Source organism: Anopheles moucheti, chromosome 2 (assembly GCF_943734755.1).
Source record: "Anopheles moucheti chromosome 2, idAnoMoucSN_F20_07, whole genome shotgun sequence".
Taxonomy (NCBI): Eukaryota; Metazoa; Arthropoda; class Insecta; order Diptera; family Culicidae; genus Anopheles; species Anopheles moucheti.
Window position 1 is genome coordinate 52432694 of NC_069140.1, and position 16357 is coordinate 52449050.

At 45.8% G+C, this 16357-nt stretch overlaps 2 protein-coding genes across 4 annotated transcripts; one reads left to right on the plus strand and one right to left on the minus strand.

The window, feature by feature from the left end:
* The first annotated feature begins 539 nt into the window (after positions 1–539).
* On the plus strand, positions 540–1905 carry LOC128298137 (N-glycosylase/DNA lyase). The gene is made up of 3 exons (XM_053033880.1): positions 540–701; positions 771–1238; positions 1319–1905. The coding sequence occupies exons 1-3, from the start codon at positions 613–615 to the stop codon at positions 1893–1895; spliced, it is 1134 nt and encodes a 377-aa protein (XP_052889840.1). The 5' UTR covers positions 540–612; the 3' UTR covers positions 1896–1905.
* On the minus strand, positions 1906–16357 carry LOC128298136 (period circadian protein). 3 transcript variants are annotated; one of them, XM_053033879.1, is made up of 7 exons: positions 16341–16357; positions 11049–11401; positions 8310–8836; positions 5132–8241; positions 3686–4069; positions 2515–3165; positions 1906–2389 (listed from the first exon to the last, which is right to left on the minus strand). In XM_053033879.1, exons 2-7 carry the CDS (start codon positions 11156–11158, stop codon positions 2165–2167), a joined length of 5007 nt encoding a protein of 1668 aa, XP_052889839.1. In that variant the 5' UTR covers positions 11159–11401; positions 16341–16357; the 3' UTR covers positions 1906–2164. The 3 variants fall into 3 exon arrangements, with proteins under 3 accessions (XP_052889839.1, XP_052889836.1, XP_052889837.1); XM_053033876.1 differs by lacking the exon at positions 16341–16357 and adding an exon at positions 12592–12709; XM_053033877.1 differs by lacking the exon at positions 16341–16357 and adding an exon at positions 11555–11926 and having other exon boundaries at positions 11049–11399.

Consider the following 16357-nt stretch of genomic DNA (forward strand, 5'->3'; position numbering starts at 1 on the left):
TTCTAAAGTCATTTTGTACAAGAATGTACAGGCAGTACACTCTTGATACGCGCATCCTCTTATACGTGGATTCGGAGATACGCGGTATTTGAAAATTTGACAGCTAAGCTAATTTATAGCACAACATTTAAGCAAAATGGTGAAAAATTGGTCGAAAATACCTCTTTCGTCACATAAAACATTTGTTTTTAACATATTTTAATGTAATATTTCTAAAAATCGCCTGCCTTAATTAAATGCAGAGGAGGAAGTCGACTCTGTGACATTGAGGAATAAACGAAATTGCACCAGGATTCGACTTACGCGGAAATTCGAGTTACGCGGATTTTTCCCGGATTATAGCGGTCCGCTACAATAGCGTATCTCGGGAACTGGCTGTACGCCGGTCCAGACGTATGTTGTACTAAAAATTATAGCATGTCCTCTTTTTGCTCCCATTTGCACACAGTGGGACTGGTAAATCTCTCTCGTCTGAACAGAGTGTGACCACCGTTCACAACGGCGCGCGCTCAAACAAATGTCAAAACAAACGCAATATTTTGTGTTGGGATCAAAATCAACGTTTTAACCGCGAAGCACTCGGCAATCGATGTATAATCGAATGTTTCGATAATGTCCGTTGTTACCAAGTGGCGGTCATTGCTGTGTGACTTTAATCAGCTGCAGCTGAAAGCTACCTTGCTAGGTGGACAAAGCTTTCGGTAAGTTTACGTTACGGTTACGGTATTGTTCCGCACTATTTGGCATTGCTGGTTTCCGTTTGTTTTCAGTTGGAAAAACCATAAACCTACGGATTCGGATCAGATCGATAATGAATACATCGGCGTGTTTGCAAACATTGTATGGATACTGCGACAAACGGAACGAGAATTACAATACCGTATCGTGGGAGAACAGTCTTATCCCAATGGAGCAAACAAGGATGTAGCGAAATCATCATCCATGCACGAACCTAGCACCCCAGTGAGCAATCTATCACAGGTGCGACTGAAGGTGGTAGAACCGGTTGAATATGGCACTGGAGAAGGATTATTGTATCCGGTGTCTTATTACGAACAGCTGCTACGCGTTTACTTCCGCCTCGATGTAGACCTCGAACAACATTACCAACAGTGGATCAAATGCCATGACCATTTTGCAAACAGTGCCACCAAGTTCTATGCCGTTCGGCAGCTGAATCAGGACCCGGTAGAGAATCTGTTCTGCTTTATCTGCTCTCAAAACAATCACATATCACGGTGAGCAAAGTGTTTGATAAGCTTGCAAAACAATCGAAACCCCCTGGAACGTAAACTTCCATTTCTTTTCCTATCGCCAGCATTTCCGATATGGTCGAAAAGCTTTGTCGCAACTATGGAGAGAAAATTTGTGAATATGAAGGTACATGGTATTACAATTTTCCTTCAGTGGCTGCACTGGCCGATGCAACTGTGGAGGAAAAATTACGCGAACTCGGTTTTGGGTACCGGGCGAAGTACATTCAACGGTCTGCCGAGAAAATTCTGCACCTGGGTGATCTCGAATGGTTCCGGCAGCTCTGCCAGTTAGATTATAAAGCAGCCCACAAAGAGCTGCTATCGCTTCCCGGCATCGGACCGAAAGTGGCCGACTGTATCTGTCTGATGTCGCTCGGGCACCTGCAGGCCATTCCCGTCGATACGCACGTGTTTCAATTGGCGAAACATTACCTACCGATGCTGGCCAAATCGCAAAACGTCACTGACCGGCAGTACGTGACAGTGGCGGACAAATTCCGCGAGATCTACGGAGAGTATGCGGGTTGGGCGCAAACGGTACTGTTCTGTTCCGATTTGCGCCAGTTCCGGCAACGGACCGAGGCGGAAGGGCAAGAAAATTCTGACAAACCAAGAAAAAAACAAAAGAAGAAAATATAACAACGACCGATATAATATATTAAATCTTTTTCCTTTAATACTTAATATTATTTAAAACTTTGCCATATAAAGGTAATCTAACTTTAGGAACAAACGATTTCTTTAAACACTGCTTTCTGTATAAAAATCCATTGTTGCTTAGCTGTAGCAAAAGTTTCCCTGCCTTTATATCTCATCTATTTATGTTTTAGGTGTGTGTATCTCTGTATAACGTGTAAACGAAATCTAGAATACTGCATAGGTGATCTGCCGTCGGGAGCAGAACATGACTATGGTTCGGAATCGTTCGGTGGTGGGAAGGGTGCGTTCTCCTCGTAGATCATGACCAGCTTACTGTACTTCATGTTGCGCTTGTTCACTTTGGCTTTGTCCTTGGTGTCACAGTCATCGCTACTGCTACCGGATGTGGCTTCGCTAAGCGACAGCTTCGCCGAGAGACCTTCCAGTTCGAGATCAAGGTACAGCTGACCCAGCTGGTCGTTAACTAAAATGGGCTGTGCAGAAGAAAAATTAAAGATAGCACATGAAGTAAGTTGTTTATAACGGGAAACAGACTCTCAGAATGACCTACATGGTGGTTAAGTAAGATCAGCTTATAGGTTAAGTAGCGGATTATTACCTGGCTTATTTTCTTCAGCGCCAAATTGTCTGAATCCAGCAACTCTTTAAGAGACCGTTCATTAATCTGGTAGCGGTAGATGAGGTCCTTCGTCTGACACACATTGTCCAGCCATGGAGGATTCGGGCGTCGCTTGGCACGGCATGCACTAGCACCGCCGGGTCGTACCATAGTACCAGTTCCCTCACCCGCGCCACTCCGCTTTCCCATGTCACGCGTATCCTGATTGCCGGATTCACCGCAACCGTCTCCGTGCATCCGATTATTCGAGGTCGCATTATTCGAACCACTTTCCCAGCACATTTCGCTCGACTCTTTGCGCTCGGCACCGTTTTGCCCCTCGGAGGAGTTGTCCGTTTTGAGAAAGCTAGAGTAGAAGCTGGAAAAGCTCGATTCATCCATATCGTCACTGACTTCACACATTCCGACTACAGTGCCACCGGTTGCGCCGATCCCGGTGGTACCAACGCCACTCGGTAACTTGTCTAGCTGCCCGATATGTCTTGAACTACCGTTCACGCGCCGATCTATGCCGGTCGCAATACCATCGCAGTGCTTATCGAGCACTTCATCCAGTGCACAATCGGTACAGTCGACGTTGGAGATGAGCGGAGAATCGGTAAGATCCTTCTTTGAAGACTCCGAGAATGCCTGAAGGGATGATCAATAAAGAAGGACAGGAAGAATATAAGTACGGCCAATAAGAAACCTTTACCAGGTCTTAGCAGGTTATCGGAAACACGTTCAGCTCTAAAGTGGACCTGCTGTGGAAATAGGGATCGGATTTCTAGTTAGAGATCCTCTCGTGATGGGCACAATGATGGATGCATTATTAAGAGATCAATGTACGGATCATCGGTTCCAGTAGCAGGAGATATTATCATGCCACTGGCAGCTAGTGCATGACGAAATCCAAAAATGGAAGTACAACATTTGCACACGAAATTCATCAACTTGCTAATGCAAAAGGCGATAGCGAGTTTATCTCGTGAACTCCACTTCATATAAAAGAAAGGAACTACGCTATGCTACGCGAAGTTAAAAAGTTATGTTGTCTGGCAGTTCCCATGGACAGAGGAGATATGGTAGACCCAAACAGAGCAGAAGTGATGGCGTTGAAGGCTCTGGGGGTGAAATGCCTCATAAGCAAGTAAATGTGTGCACCACTCACCCGATTAACGACGATTGAAGCGGATGCAATGCTACCCAATGCGGATCCGGGTTCGGCTTTTACGGATGTTGCCTGTGAGGATGGACGCTGGAAAGGTGTTTGCGATTGGGAGCCACTACCGGCGGAGGGTGGCACTGTAATGTGTGCGGGCAGCTTGCCACTGTTGCCACCGGTATGGCCACCGGTCGCCGTCGTACCAGGCACCTCGGAGGATTGTGCTGAAGTTTGACCGCCCGCGGTCGTTCCCAGCACGACAGCAATACCGCCGGATGTCGTTTGTCCGGGGCCACCTGCCGATGGACCGGTTTGGGACTGTAGCCGTTGCTGTTGCTGCTGCTGTTGCTGTTGCCGTTGTTGCTGCTGCTGGTGCTGTTGATGTTGATGCTATGGAAGGAATTTAAAGGGGAGTACGAAGATCAGTTCCGTGGTCTATAAGCGAATGAGTTAACAGTCGTCCGAATGGACTTTAGATCTAGGGTTGCCTGTAGGAAGGAAACCTCAATGATGCTGTAAAGGAAACGAATACTCTTGGATTATGGGTTTTACTATTTTGCGCGCTTTTCGATGGTAATCACGTGCTGCTAATGCTGCTATCCTGAAAAATAGGAAATTGGCTGCCTCAGTGCTATCCTTTACAGGAGCCTTTACCTAGAAAACAAAAAAACAACATTCGCTTGTAGTGTAGATGTCCTCTGTATGGTGAATTCTGTCAAACACTGTTGGGTGAATCTGATTTAGATTCATGAATCAGAATGAATCTTCGAATCGAATGAATGAATCCGAATCTCTGTTTGAAAAATTCATGAATCCTCTAAGATTCCCCACCCCCTCGCGATCATCAGTTGCCAACAAAGGGGCCCAATTACCATTCCGCTTTAGTCGTCCAAGGGCACTCTGAGGATTCATAAATCTTTTGAGAGTCGATGACTCCGCACTCTTCAAAAGATTCATTATGCTTAAGCATTTACGGTAAAGGTATTGAAATACTGCTGCACCATAGGCAACACAACAACAGCCCCACAGTGAAGCAACGGGCCTCTCCTACTGCGGATCGAGAGCCCCGTTCTAAGCATCCTTAAATGTATTAGCGTCTCCAGCGTGTGACGCTCCACCTCAGGATTGTTTTTACCTCGTATTCTCGTTCAAATGGTGAAGGAATGGGGGGGACTCCAGCTTCCCCGCTGTTCATCACCTCCGGAGCATCCTCGTCGTCAAAAACAAAAATCATGCATGGATGCCGGAAGAACAACACGAAGTAAACCGTTCGCCCCACTGTAACGTGTTCGGGGATGATTTCGTTGGAGATGGTGGTGGTGGTTGTTGGTGGTGGTTGGAGGTTGGAGGATGTATGTGCTTTTTTTTCGTTAAATGTATGTGCGTGTTTGTGAGAGTGTGTTGTTTGGTGTGTTGTTCACTGTTTGTTCACTTCCCCCGGGGGCCACTTACATTGCGCGTGTCACTGTCGAGCCCGCACGGTGGTGGTAGAGGTTGATAAGGCATCGCGTGGTACATCATTGGCGGATACAGAAGCGACTGCTGGTAGAGCTGCGGATGCGGATACATGACACCGGCCGCCATGTACGGTACGGTGATGGGATTCATCCGCGGTAGCGTCTCCAGTGCGGCTACCGGCGCCGGTTGTGAGGTGGCCGTTGCGGCCGCTGCCGCTGCTGCTGCTGCGGCCGCCGGGATATAGTACAGGGTTGGGAAAATACTGTGCGATGGTACAAAGCTGGTCGTTCCGGTTCCGGCCCCGGCCGACGCCTGCATGGTCGTTACGCTCACGCTGAACGGTGGCCAAAGGTCGCCGGTGCGGCCGGTAATGTTGCCGCTGTGCGTACCGTACGTCATCTGCGGTGTAAGGATCGACGGTGTCGTGAAGGTCGTGTTGAAGGACGACCGTTGGTTCCCTGCCAGAACGCTCTCCGGCTGGCTGGGCAGACCTAAGCCGTTGCTCTGGAATTGACTTTGGTACGCATGCTGTTGGCTCGATTGGTGTGGAATCAGCTGTTCGTGATGCTGGTGCTGCGTTTGCTGAAGGTGTCCTGAGGATAAATTTTGCAGCGTCGTTTGCTGGAATGATGATTGCCCGTACAGCCCTTGCTGATGTTGCTGCTGCGACACGTGCTGTGTTTTGTGGTGCAGATGCAAATTTGTTTGCTGATGGTGTTGTTGCAACTGTTGCTGTTGCTGTTGCTGCTGCTGGTGCTGTTGTTGTATGAGCAGCTGTTGCTGCAGGGCATGCGGTGCCACCGGGCCCATCTTCTGCTGCAGCAGCTGCTGCTGTTGCTGCTGCTGCTGCTGAATGGAAGTGCAACCACCGTTCGGATCCGGATTGTGTTGGTGCTTGATCGTTTTGTGTGCGTCACCCTCCCAGGAGTGCGACGATCCGCGCTTGACACCGTGGCCAACAGTGCCACCCCCGTACCCACCTTTGTCCGGTGGGCCCTTCTTGTTTTTGTCGGTACCGCGCGCGACCATCCGTGCCTCCCGGTGCTTCTTCAGCATCACCTTCTGCATGTCCTCGTTGTGCTTGCAGAGCAGCTCCTCCGTCAGGGTCGGTGGTTGAAAGCTGCCCCCACCACCCGATGACGTACCCGTCCCGCCCGTCCCGCCCGTGTTGCTGGTGGTGTTGGTCGTGCTGTCCATCTGGGCGTTGCTTTCGGAGCTGAAGTTCCCTGCCGAGCCGCCACTACCGCCACCCCCGCTCGCACTAAACTCGCGCTGGTTCGGGCTGACGGCGTGCGATTGCTCGTCACCGATCGTTTCCGTGTTGGTACCGCCGGACGAGTCCATCTTCATCTGCTCCTCGATGTTCATTGCCGGCCGGCTGTCGAAGAAGCGCTGCAGGTTCTCGTTGTAGTTGAGCTGATTGTAGCTCGGCGGCGTTTCCGACGAACTCTTGCTGTCGAAGTATTCATGGTGCGGCGATATTTCGCCCAACATCACGGAGTCCCGCTCCGAGAAGGTAAAATCCGATTCGTTCAGCAAGTTTAGCTTGAGCTCCGGCTGTGCCACCTCGTCCATCAGCTCCTCCATGAACGAGGCGAGTGCTTTGCACCGCTTGGACACCTCCTGCTTCACCATGTCCGACGGTTTGGCGACCGGTTCCTTCAGCATGCGCAGGATCTGCTCCTCGATCATTTTCGCTTCCTTCAGCGCTTCGTCGGAAAATTGATTCTGCGCTTGGCAGTAGAACGGTGACACGAACACGTCCGCCGTCGATGGGCCCTGCAGGATGCGATGGTTGCCGATGACGAACTCCAGCTCACGGGACCACGGATTGACGAAGCTCGTCCATTCGGTGCTGAGCACAATGTAGCACCCGTTGTTCACCAGAAAGCGGTACGGTTGACTGACGAACGATGCGCCCGCTGTCTGCCCCTTCACCATTACCGTTTCGTACGCCTTCCGCAGGATGGGCATATCGTCCGGATGGTACAGCTCCATAACCGACCGGCCGAGAATGTCCTGCGGCAGGTAGCCGATCGACTCAACCGAATTCCCATCGACGTAGCTCAGCACCCCGGACGTCGTGTGGCGCGTATTGAACTTAAGCTCCCGCTCGCACAGAGATTCGTTCGGCTCCTTGTACACACTCTTGACCGGTGTGGCGGAGATAATCAGCAGAATGCTACGTCCGCTCATGACCTCCGCATTCTCGGCCGGTGCCTCCCGGAACGTCAGCACCAAACGGTACGGTTCGTAGCTGACCGTCGTTTTGGTGACGCCGAAACCGGCCGTCTTCAAGCCGCGATACTTCCGCAACATCACGTACAGGGAATTCTTCTGATCCTTTTGGCCGCTCTTCGACTCACCGAGCGGCACGACCACCTTCGAGGTGATCTGGCTCGCAAACGTGGCCCGATCCTTCGGGTGTACGAAGTCGATAAACGATCGACCCAACCACATGTCCTTCGGGAAGCCGAGGCTGTGGGTGATGCTGGGCGTCGTGAACAGCACGACCCCGTCGTGCATGGAGATGACACAGCAGAAGCCATCCTCCACGTCCGGTTTGTTGGTGCGCGGCGTATTTGATTGTTGCTGCGGCTGTTGCACCGTCTTGTCGTGCTGCTGCTGCTGCTGGGGCTGCAGTGGATGGTGATGGTGGTGGTGGTGGTGCGGTTGCTGCTGCTGCTGCTGATGCTGGGAAGAGGAATGTTGTTGCGATACATGCAATCCGTGCTGTTGGCTCTGTAAACCTGCATCCGGTTTCGTCGAGTGTTGTTGCTGTTTGGGATGCTGTTGATGTTGCTGCAAGCCGTGATGGTGTTGCTGTTGCTTCGCTTGACAATGCTGCTCGGCAAGCACCACACCGAGGAGTGTGCCACTGCCGGATACGGTATGCTCCCCGGTGACTTTCCCGCCGGCTCTCATTCCGGACGACTTGTGGTCGGATTCACCGGTAGCGATCGAATTGACGATGGAGGCTACACCGGCCGGCAGTGGTGCCGGTCCGGGAAGAATGCTTTGCGCAATCAGTTTCTTCTGCAGATCGGCACTGGTGGCGTCACTCGACCGATGCATTTGTTCCTGCGACATGTGGTCGTCCTCAGCTGTAAAGCATAAGAAAGAATGAATGATAATAGGGAATTGATCCCGTTTTTATCGGATGGATACATACCGTTCTCATCGCCGATGATCTGTGCTGCAACGGCTGCAGCAGTGGCGGCGGCCACTCCCCCACTGACTTGTTCCACCCCGTTCGCACACTTGCCGCCACTGACTCCGCTCAACTCGTGACGATCGTTCGACTCTCCGCCATGAACGGACGTTTGCCCACCAGAGCCTCCCGCACCTATATCCCCCGGTACGGCCGACCCACTGTTAATGGAAACAATGCCGGGCATCGTATCCATCGGTTCCGGATCACCGCAGCCCGACAGATTCTGCTGTTCAACGCCAACGGCGGCACTTGCACCACCGGCAGAGGGTCCTGCCGTGTTAGTGCCGGCGGACGATCCATTCGGTCCCGGCACAACACTGTCAGCGCTCGTTTTGAGCTTCTTCTTCTTACGATCCTTTTCCTTGTTGCGCTTGGCGGCTTGCTGTGGGATCGGCGCTATGCTGCTGGCCTGGGTTGAAGCCTTACCGCCGTATCCGCTACTGCCGGACGAGTTACTACCGCTGTGGCGTGACTTGGAACTTCCACTGAAAGTGATCGAAATGTTAAACGGGTGGCGTGTTAGTATCGTACCAGATTGGGGTTTTATAATATATTGTAGAATTAAACACTTATTAAAATAATTGTTAAAATTGTTTCAAAACTTCTGCCAATTGTTTGCAGAATAATCAACAATTAGTTTCTAAGCTATGCTTATGCTTTCTGTCATTTGCTTTAACGAACGTCATTTCCTGGTAACAGATGTAAAAAGTCAACTTTTTGGAAGTTTTTGTGTGTTGAGGATGAAGAAAAAACTCACACTGTGTTTGCGTTGTATAAGCGCACATGCAATATTCGCCTGAGGCTTGAGAGAAACACCGGCTACAACACGTGACAAGAACGCTTGAGCGAAGAGGGAAATGTTGTTTGGAAACGTGTTCCGAAAAAGTTACCAAAGCATTCGTAAGAGTGCTATTTACTTGAGGAGGTTTTGAGAAAAAGAATGCGAATAATTAGCTGGTGCACATGAGCTGCGCTGTGGCTTGTATTCTTGTTGAAAGGTGCGTTTGTTTAATTACCCTTAATGCGAATGCTGGTGCGAATTAGCACTGTACGAACTTTGGAAATCTCATTCACACTTTCACACAGTAATGCTACACGTTAAATGTACAAATAAGTGATTAAAATGAATTGTTTGTGGTTTAATATACGAAGCTTTTTGTGCGGGTCTTAAGTTCTGTTTCTCCTTTGGTTAAAGCGTTTGACTGACTATTACAGAAGACTGAAGACATTTTTTAATGAAATATTGTGTAAAATTTTGGCCGGCAAGAAAAACTATTAATAGGTAATTGTTGCGAGTTTTAAAACGACCATTAAGTTGAACTTAATACATTTCTAAAGTACGAAAACATTATCCAAATCGGATTAAACTTTGAAATTCTTATCGTAATGACCCAAAACTGAAGATTAGGACATTATTTTCATTTAGTCCTCTTCATAAGTCAAAATATTCAAATGATTAAAAAAAAAACATTTTTCAATTTAATGCAAACACATAGATTATTGTTTCTATCATTTTGTTGTGTTTCATCGTGTTATCTTAAATTAAACCAATATCGCATCCTTTTAAATGCTGTTTTTGATGCACTATTATTATTTCACACTGTAAAACACAACATAATACATCGAAATTGGTCTACAAAATGGTACTAGCGCTAAGGGCATTCGTAAATTATTATCTTGTAGTTGTAAAACTGGACAATTAGTTTAATACAAAATTTCTAATCTGTGTATACTAATGGCTTTCGATCTTGTACATTAAAATGATCATATCTTTCGAAAATGAGCATTGTTTCACACTAAAATATTATTCCATGCTTTATCTTCGGCAATATGACTATTGGAAGTAGAGAGGCAATTTAGGGTTTGGATAAGCCTCTGAATATGAACGATTAAACATAGTACAGCCAACCATAGCAGGATAATGTTCATACTCGAATAGAAGAAGAAGGAGAAGGAGAAAAAGAAGCAGAAGCTTCATCTTATATTTCTTATTCTTTATCGGCACAATAACCTCCAGAACTCTGGGCCTTTCATTTTCGGCTTTCTTTAACTATACTAATTTTCGTGACTACAAATAACAGCTAATTTTAAAAGGGAGTAGGTAAGATAGAAAGTTTAAAATGGTATTAATTACTAAAACAGCAAAATATGTGAAATTATAATGAAACACACCTGTTGCTTTTGGGATTTGGAAAAATGAGAAAAAATCACACAAAAAACATTTGTAGCAGGACTAGGTCACCTAATTATCCTCCCGAAATCTAACCTTCTATGTTGTTATATTGTGATACTTGTTTAGTGATCCTTGGCCTGTTTAGTGTGTATTGTTAAAATTGAAACTTGTTTGTAAGTTTCAACAAGACACTAGAAATTTTGTTGTACAGCCCTTATTAAGAGGCAAACAATGCGTCTTAATTAACAAAAAATAAACAATTGCAATATTTAAGTGTTCGTATCATTCGGACTAGAAACCATAAATATATTTGGGAATAAATTTATCCAATATTCGACATAGCAAATATAATAATTATTTTAGATGGCATTCTCGCTATTTTACTGCGCGATGGATTGGAAATTATTAATAAAAAGTGTTTTATGGCCTTTTTCGAAGCATTGCTTAAATTCCTTTACCACAAATGCTGCTTAATGTGAGCTTATATTCGTCGAATAAAAAGAAGAAAAAAAAAACAAACAAACCTTCTCTGAGACTGGCTGTTGCTGCAGCTGTTGGAGTAGGCGGAATCGGACACCTTGGTGTTATGTGTCGAGTCCGCACCCTCGAGGTTTTCCATCCCCGTAGCGGACATTTTGTTTGCCTGTCCTGTACGCGGTTTAAATACGCCGTTTCTCGCTGTGAATCACCTTCTGCTATGTCTTTTTCCACACGGTGTCGTTACTGCTGTATTGTACTTTTTTGTTGCAATTTCACTGTATTTATTCTACGCCACTGTTTCCCGGCACATTGATGCTGGTTATCGTTTCGTGTGGTACACTTTCAAACACTAACGCACTGCACAGTACGCTGGATGGATGGCATCGCTGTAGTTGCTCTATAATAATCGTGCACGGATGGTGAAAGAATTCAAAGAAGATATATTTAGTCAACTGAAACTTAGAAAGCACTATGTATTTGTGTATTAATAAATGGTTTTTTTCATCCACCATCTTTCAGACACCTCATTGATATAGCGTTTTAAACAGACCACTGGATGTTTTTGAACGGTTGACGACAACGTTGGTAACGTTAAAGATTGGAAGGATGGCACTGAGGAACAACGAAAATATAATTTACACTCTTTACGATCACAAACACGCTGCAATCATGCACCACTGGATGGGAATTAGAAGTGCATTGTGTGTGGCTGTCTTGAAAAGCACACGCGGGAAACACGTGAATATGGGACGCACAACTAATTCGATGGACTGCACAACTCAAAGCTAGTAATGTTCGTTCACTTACTTCACACATATTCTAAATATTGTTTAATTTGACACTAACGCTGAACACGTTCTCTATTGCTAGTTTGCTATTGCTTTAGTAAACTAGCACACATATGAACCACCGGTAAATCTAACAAACACGACCGGTCTGAGAGAGTGATAGCGAGAGACACATAGAAGTGCAACAAAGCGCAATTGCACTATCGTTTTTATTTGCGTTGCGCGCCGTGCAACACTTGATCGCCGCGGTTTTGCCGGTATTGTGCCGCTGTCTCTCGCGGTGTACTTCATCTGTATAGGGGCAGCGTCATCAGCGCACTTCTCACATGTCGCTGCATGTGCGGCATCCGTTGGAGGTTATAGCAAATTGCACGGTTTACACGATGATGATGGTGGGCGAGATAGCGATTGTTGCCCGCAACCGGACCTTGGGTTGTTACATTACAGAACCGTACCGAGTTTGATTTTCTTGCCCCAGGTCATAGGATCGAACAAGCTTAAATCAAAGCGTTAAATAAAAAGAATGTCTAGAACTATGAAGCATTTTTGCGCTATCACAATCACACTTAAAAAGAGCTGTAATATGATTTTAATTTATTTTTTGAAGATTTTTTATTTGTTAGAATATTGCTTCAAAGAAAGTTAAATTTTTAGAAAGGTAATTTTTTTTTGCAATCGAAATGACTGGTCCAACAGTTCAAGTGTTAAAATAGTATGATCATAGTCTATCCAACCTTAAAAACGATTTTTCCTACACAAAATTAAGCACCGATGCAAGTAAGAAACAACAGAAGCTTACTGAAACAATAATCACACTTGTTGTACACTAATTGCACTGTCGCTTGCATGACATTCAATGAAAATGCACAAACTTTAGCAGGACCTTTCGAACAAGAAACCGATTCGGCCAGTGAACAACTTACGACTGAGCGCATCCCGAATAAAGCTCACCGTACCAACGGTGTGGGCAAAGGAAAAATGTTCATCGCCATAACAGCTCTCCCCCTTCTAGGTTGGCTCCCGTTGCGTGTCTCCATTATGTCCATCAGGAGCCAGGGGAAGATGCCCTCAATATTGCTGACTAAAGTACAAAACCGCCACATTCCACCGCCACTAGGGGATGGTTGTCCACTTAATTCCCTTGTGGATGTGAGTCAGTTGCAAAACATGATCATAAAAAATCACGTACACACGTTTAGCTGTGTTGGAACACCGTCGGCACAAAATGAAAGCCTGCAGGCAACAGCCACAAATGGACGGAAGCGTAGAAAAAAAAGGGATGGGAAATGTTAGAATAGAGAAGATAGAACGCGACCCGCGACTCGCGTTGTGAAAGAGACTTGGAAGCGTACTAACGCATACTAACGCACAGTGAAACGCTTAGTAGACGATCGATTACGTGTATGCAATGCTGTTTGTGTGGGCCAGGGCGTAGGAAAGGGAAGATCGAGACGGGGAGAACAGACCACCGTACCACCCTTCCGTTTTCCGTGTGTTATCTGTATGCCTTCGGAAAGTCACATGTTGCACCACGAGAGTGTCGTAACAAGGCAGTAGTGCGTTCTATCGCGCTAAGTATATGAAACAGATACAACAAAGAATGTGCACCCACTCCATATCACGGCTGTCCGCTTGATTGAGCTGGGGATTGTGAGAGTGTACAATGAAACAAACAGAGCTTAAAACATAACACACGTAAGAGGTGTGTAAGATCGCACACGTATACGATTTGTTTGCTAGTACATCTTCAACTACTTCTGAACGATCAGACACAAATCGTAGTAACCGCTTAACGTCTCTCCGTTAAATACCTCCCGAACGTGTTACTTTTTGTTTTTAAAAGCCTTAAACATGATGGTTAAATATCCTTCCTTTCTTTTTTATTGTTAGGACTAGCAGAAAGCTTGGAGTAGGCCATGGAAGACTGTGGGTCAAGATGAGATTCGAACGACAACCTTTTGTCACCAATTAACCAACCGTTAAGGTGCACGACTATATAACCTTCAATTGTTTGCAACCTCAAATAGTCCATCAGAAGAGCTTTTGTTTCCTGATATGGAAATATCACTGTCGAACGATTGGTTCTGGCGATTATTGAATAGGAAATAATCAATAAAACTTTAGATTACGTAGGATGATAACAACACATCCACAAAATGTCACTCCCACTTGGTCATAGTGACTGAAAATAGATTTCAAATACCACTCTTCTGCTCAATATTTCCTTTATCAATTGAATTGAATTATGCCGTCCTTATGTACTCCGCAATATGACAACAATATTCACCATTGCTTTGGATAAGTTCTGTTTCCAATTACTACCTGGCTTCTCTCTTACAGCCCGGTCGGTAACTAACGCACTGTATGTGTTGCGTACTATATCGCCCTCGTTTTAATTTTCCAACAATTTTCCCCACATTTTCCTGCATTCATCGTAATCGGAGCCTTCTTCCTGTCCCCCATCCCCTTCCTCCCACCGTTAGGTAACGTAGCGGTTGGTTGGAAAACGTGCCACATTGGGGCAGCCGTGCAGGTTGTGTGCCCGACCATCCCGACCATTTCGTCCCTCTGCCCCCATCACCCCTTTGCGCTCTGTCTGTAAATGATGTCTGCGGAAGGTTTGATATAAACTTGGACATTGCTTTTCGCCCCATCGAACCGCGTTTCCACCATCAGCCCACGGATCAGGATCAGCACATGTGGACGATGGTTAGTTGGGGGATTTTGTCGGCAATAAATCGAGATGTATTGTAGATACAATTGTTATGAACGTATCACTGGGCGGGGTTTCTATTGCGGGCAAAGGCACCCCGCCGAGACGGGCAATGCTGCAAATAGCTACTGGGAAGCTGCACGTAAAACTTTGTACCATATCCCTGTTGGTAGTTACGTCCAGGAAGCCGAAAAGTTACGTCCAGGAAGCTATTTTAAAATGTCACACCTATTCACCATAACAAAAACTTTGTGTTGTCTAACGGTGTGATTTTAGGTTATGTTATGATATAAATAGTCACTGTAGTTGTGGTTTTGTAATGTTCAAGAGGTACCTAATTCGTTTTTATAAGTTGTCTATTTGAAAGCTATTTTCCCTGATACTTATGAACTAATATTATACTTTATTGTATTAACTTCACGCATACTTGGCAAGAAATGGGCCTTCATTGAAAAGAGGGAGCACAGCGATCGACACTACAGCGCTTCTGCAACCTTTATCGGTCGATGCTAATCAAGTAGTGATGTACAACCGTCAGGGTCTGCGCCTGAATCCGTTTTTGAATGGACATTCAGGGATACACTGCATCTCATTTCAATCACATTTTCCATCCCCTGACGCGGACAATAATGTAGAATCAACGGGTTTTGCTAGCAATCCGAAACAAAATCTTCATGCATGTTGTAATATCTTTTCGGTCACATCTTATTGATCGTCCCATTTGTAACTCTTTGGTTCACAAACGATAATTAAGCGTTCAACGCATTTTACAAAGAATCACAATCACAAGCTGTAATCACAATCGAATAAAAATCATTTTTATTTTATTTCCACTCTACGCGCTGCTCTCATACCAATCGTTTGTTAAAAGACAATTATCTGCAAAAGGAACGGGATTTGGGCGAAAAGTACAAACACAGATGGGAGGATAGTTTTCTCGCTACCAAGTTTGTGCAATGCGTCAACACGTTAGCCCCGAGGTAAGTCGAAGTCTCATTTGAATTTCCAAACAACAGAACGGCAGAGTCCTTAGTGAGAGTGTAGGGCGCTCACTCAAATGACGGGTGACGGTTTGGGATGGCTCCATACCAAAGCGACACAGCGATCCTCTTTGATCGTTCGGAAAGAAGCTTCTGGAAGAATTTCTCCAACGCGCCCAACGGTTGTAGCGAAGAAATTACCGCTAGCGATCATATTGCTAATGTCGTTATGCTACCAGAGACGATAAATGTCAGCAAAGGAACATTGTAAATTCATTAAATGAGTTTAAAAAGGTACACGGCACAGGTTCGTGACATTTAACACATCTAGCCACACGAACGCGCACTGTAGCTTGTGAGGATGGGTGATCCGTTGTAGGGTTTCGATGTTTTCGTAATAAACGAAATTTTAAGAGTTGCTTTTTAAGGGGAAGCTGAATAAAAAAGCTGAATGGTGCTTAGTTAGATCAATCAAAAGAGCTACTGGATGGTAAAACGGAATTACGCAGTGATCAAGGTTTCTTTGTAGTAACTGGCACACCTATGCACGTTCCGGTAACAAGGACACATATTTTAACGGTACGGCTTCTTGCTTTTGATGTGTGTACGTAATTTTTCCTAAAGGAATCGATAGTACAGCTCCTATCCGATAAGAATCACTTAATGTCAGCACTTTAATTAATTTGCCACATTTTAACGTAACACATCACGGAAGTTCACCATGTGTCGTACATTTTCAAAATATGAACTAACGGCAAAACAACACACACTTTCCAATTTTCCAATAAAATATACACACTGTCACCAGTAAATCACAACACGGCACAATCACGCTTTCATTTGTCACTAACCTACCCAAGAGTTTGCTTTAA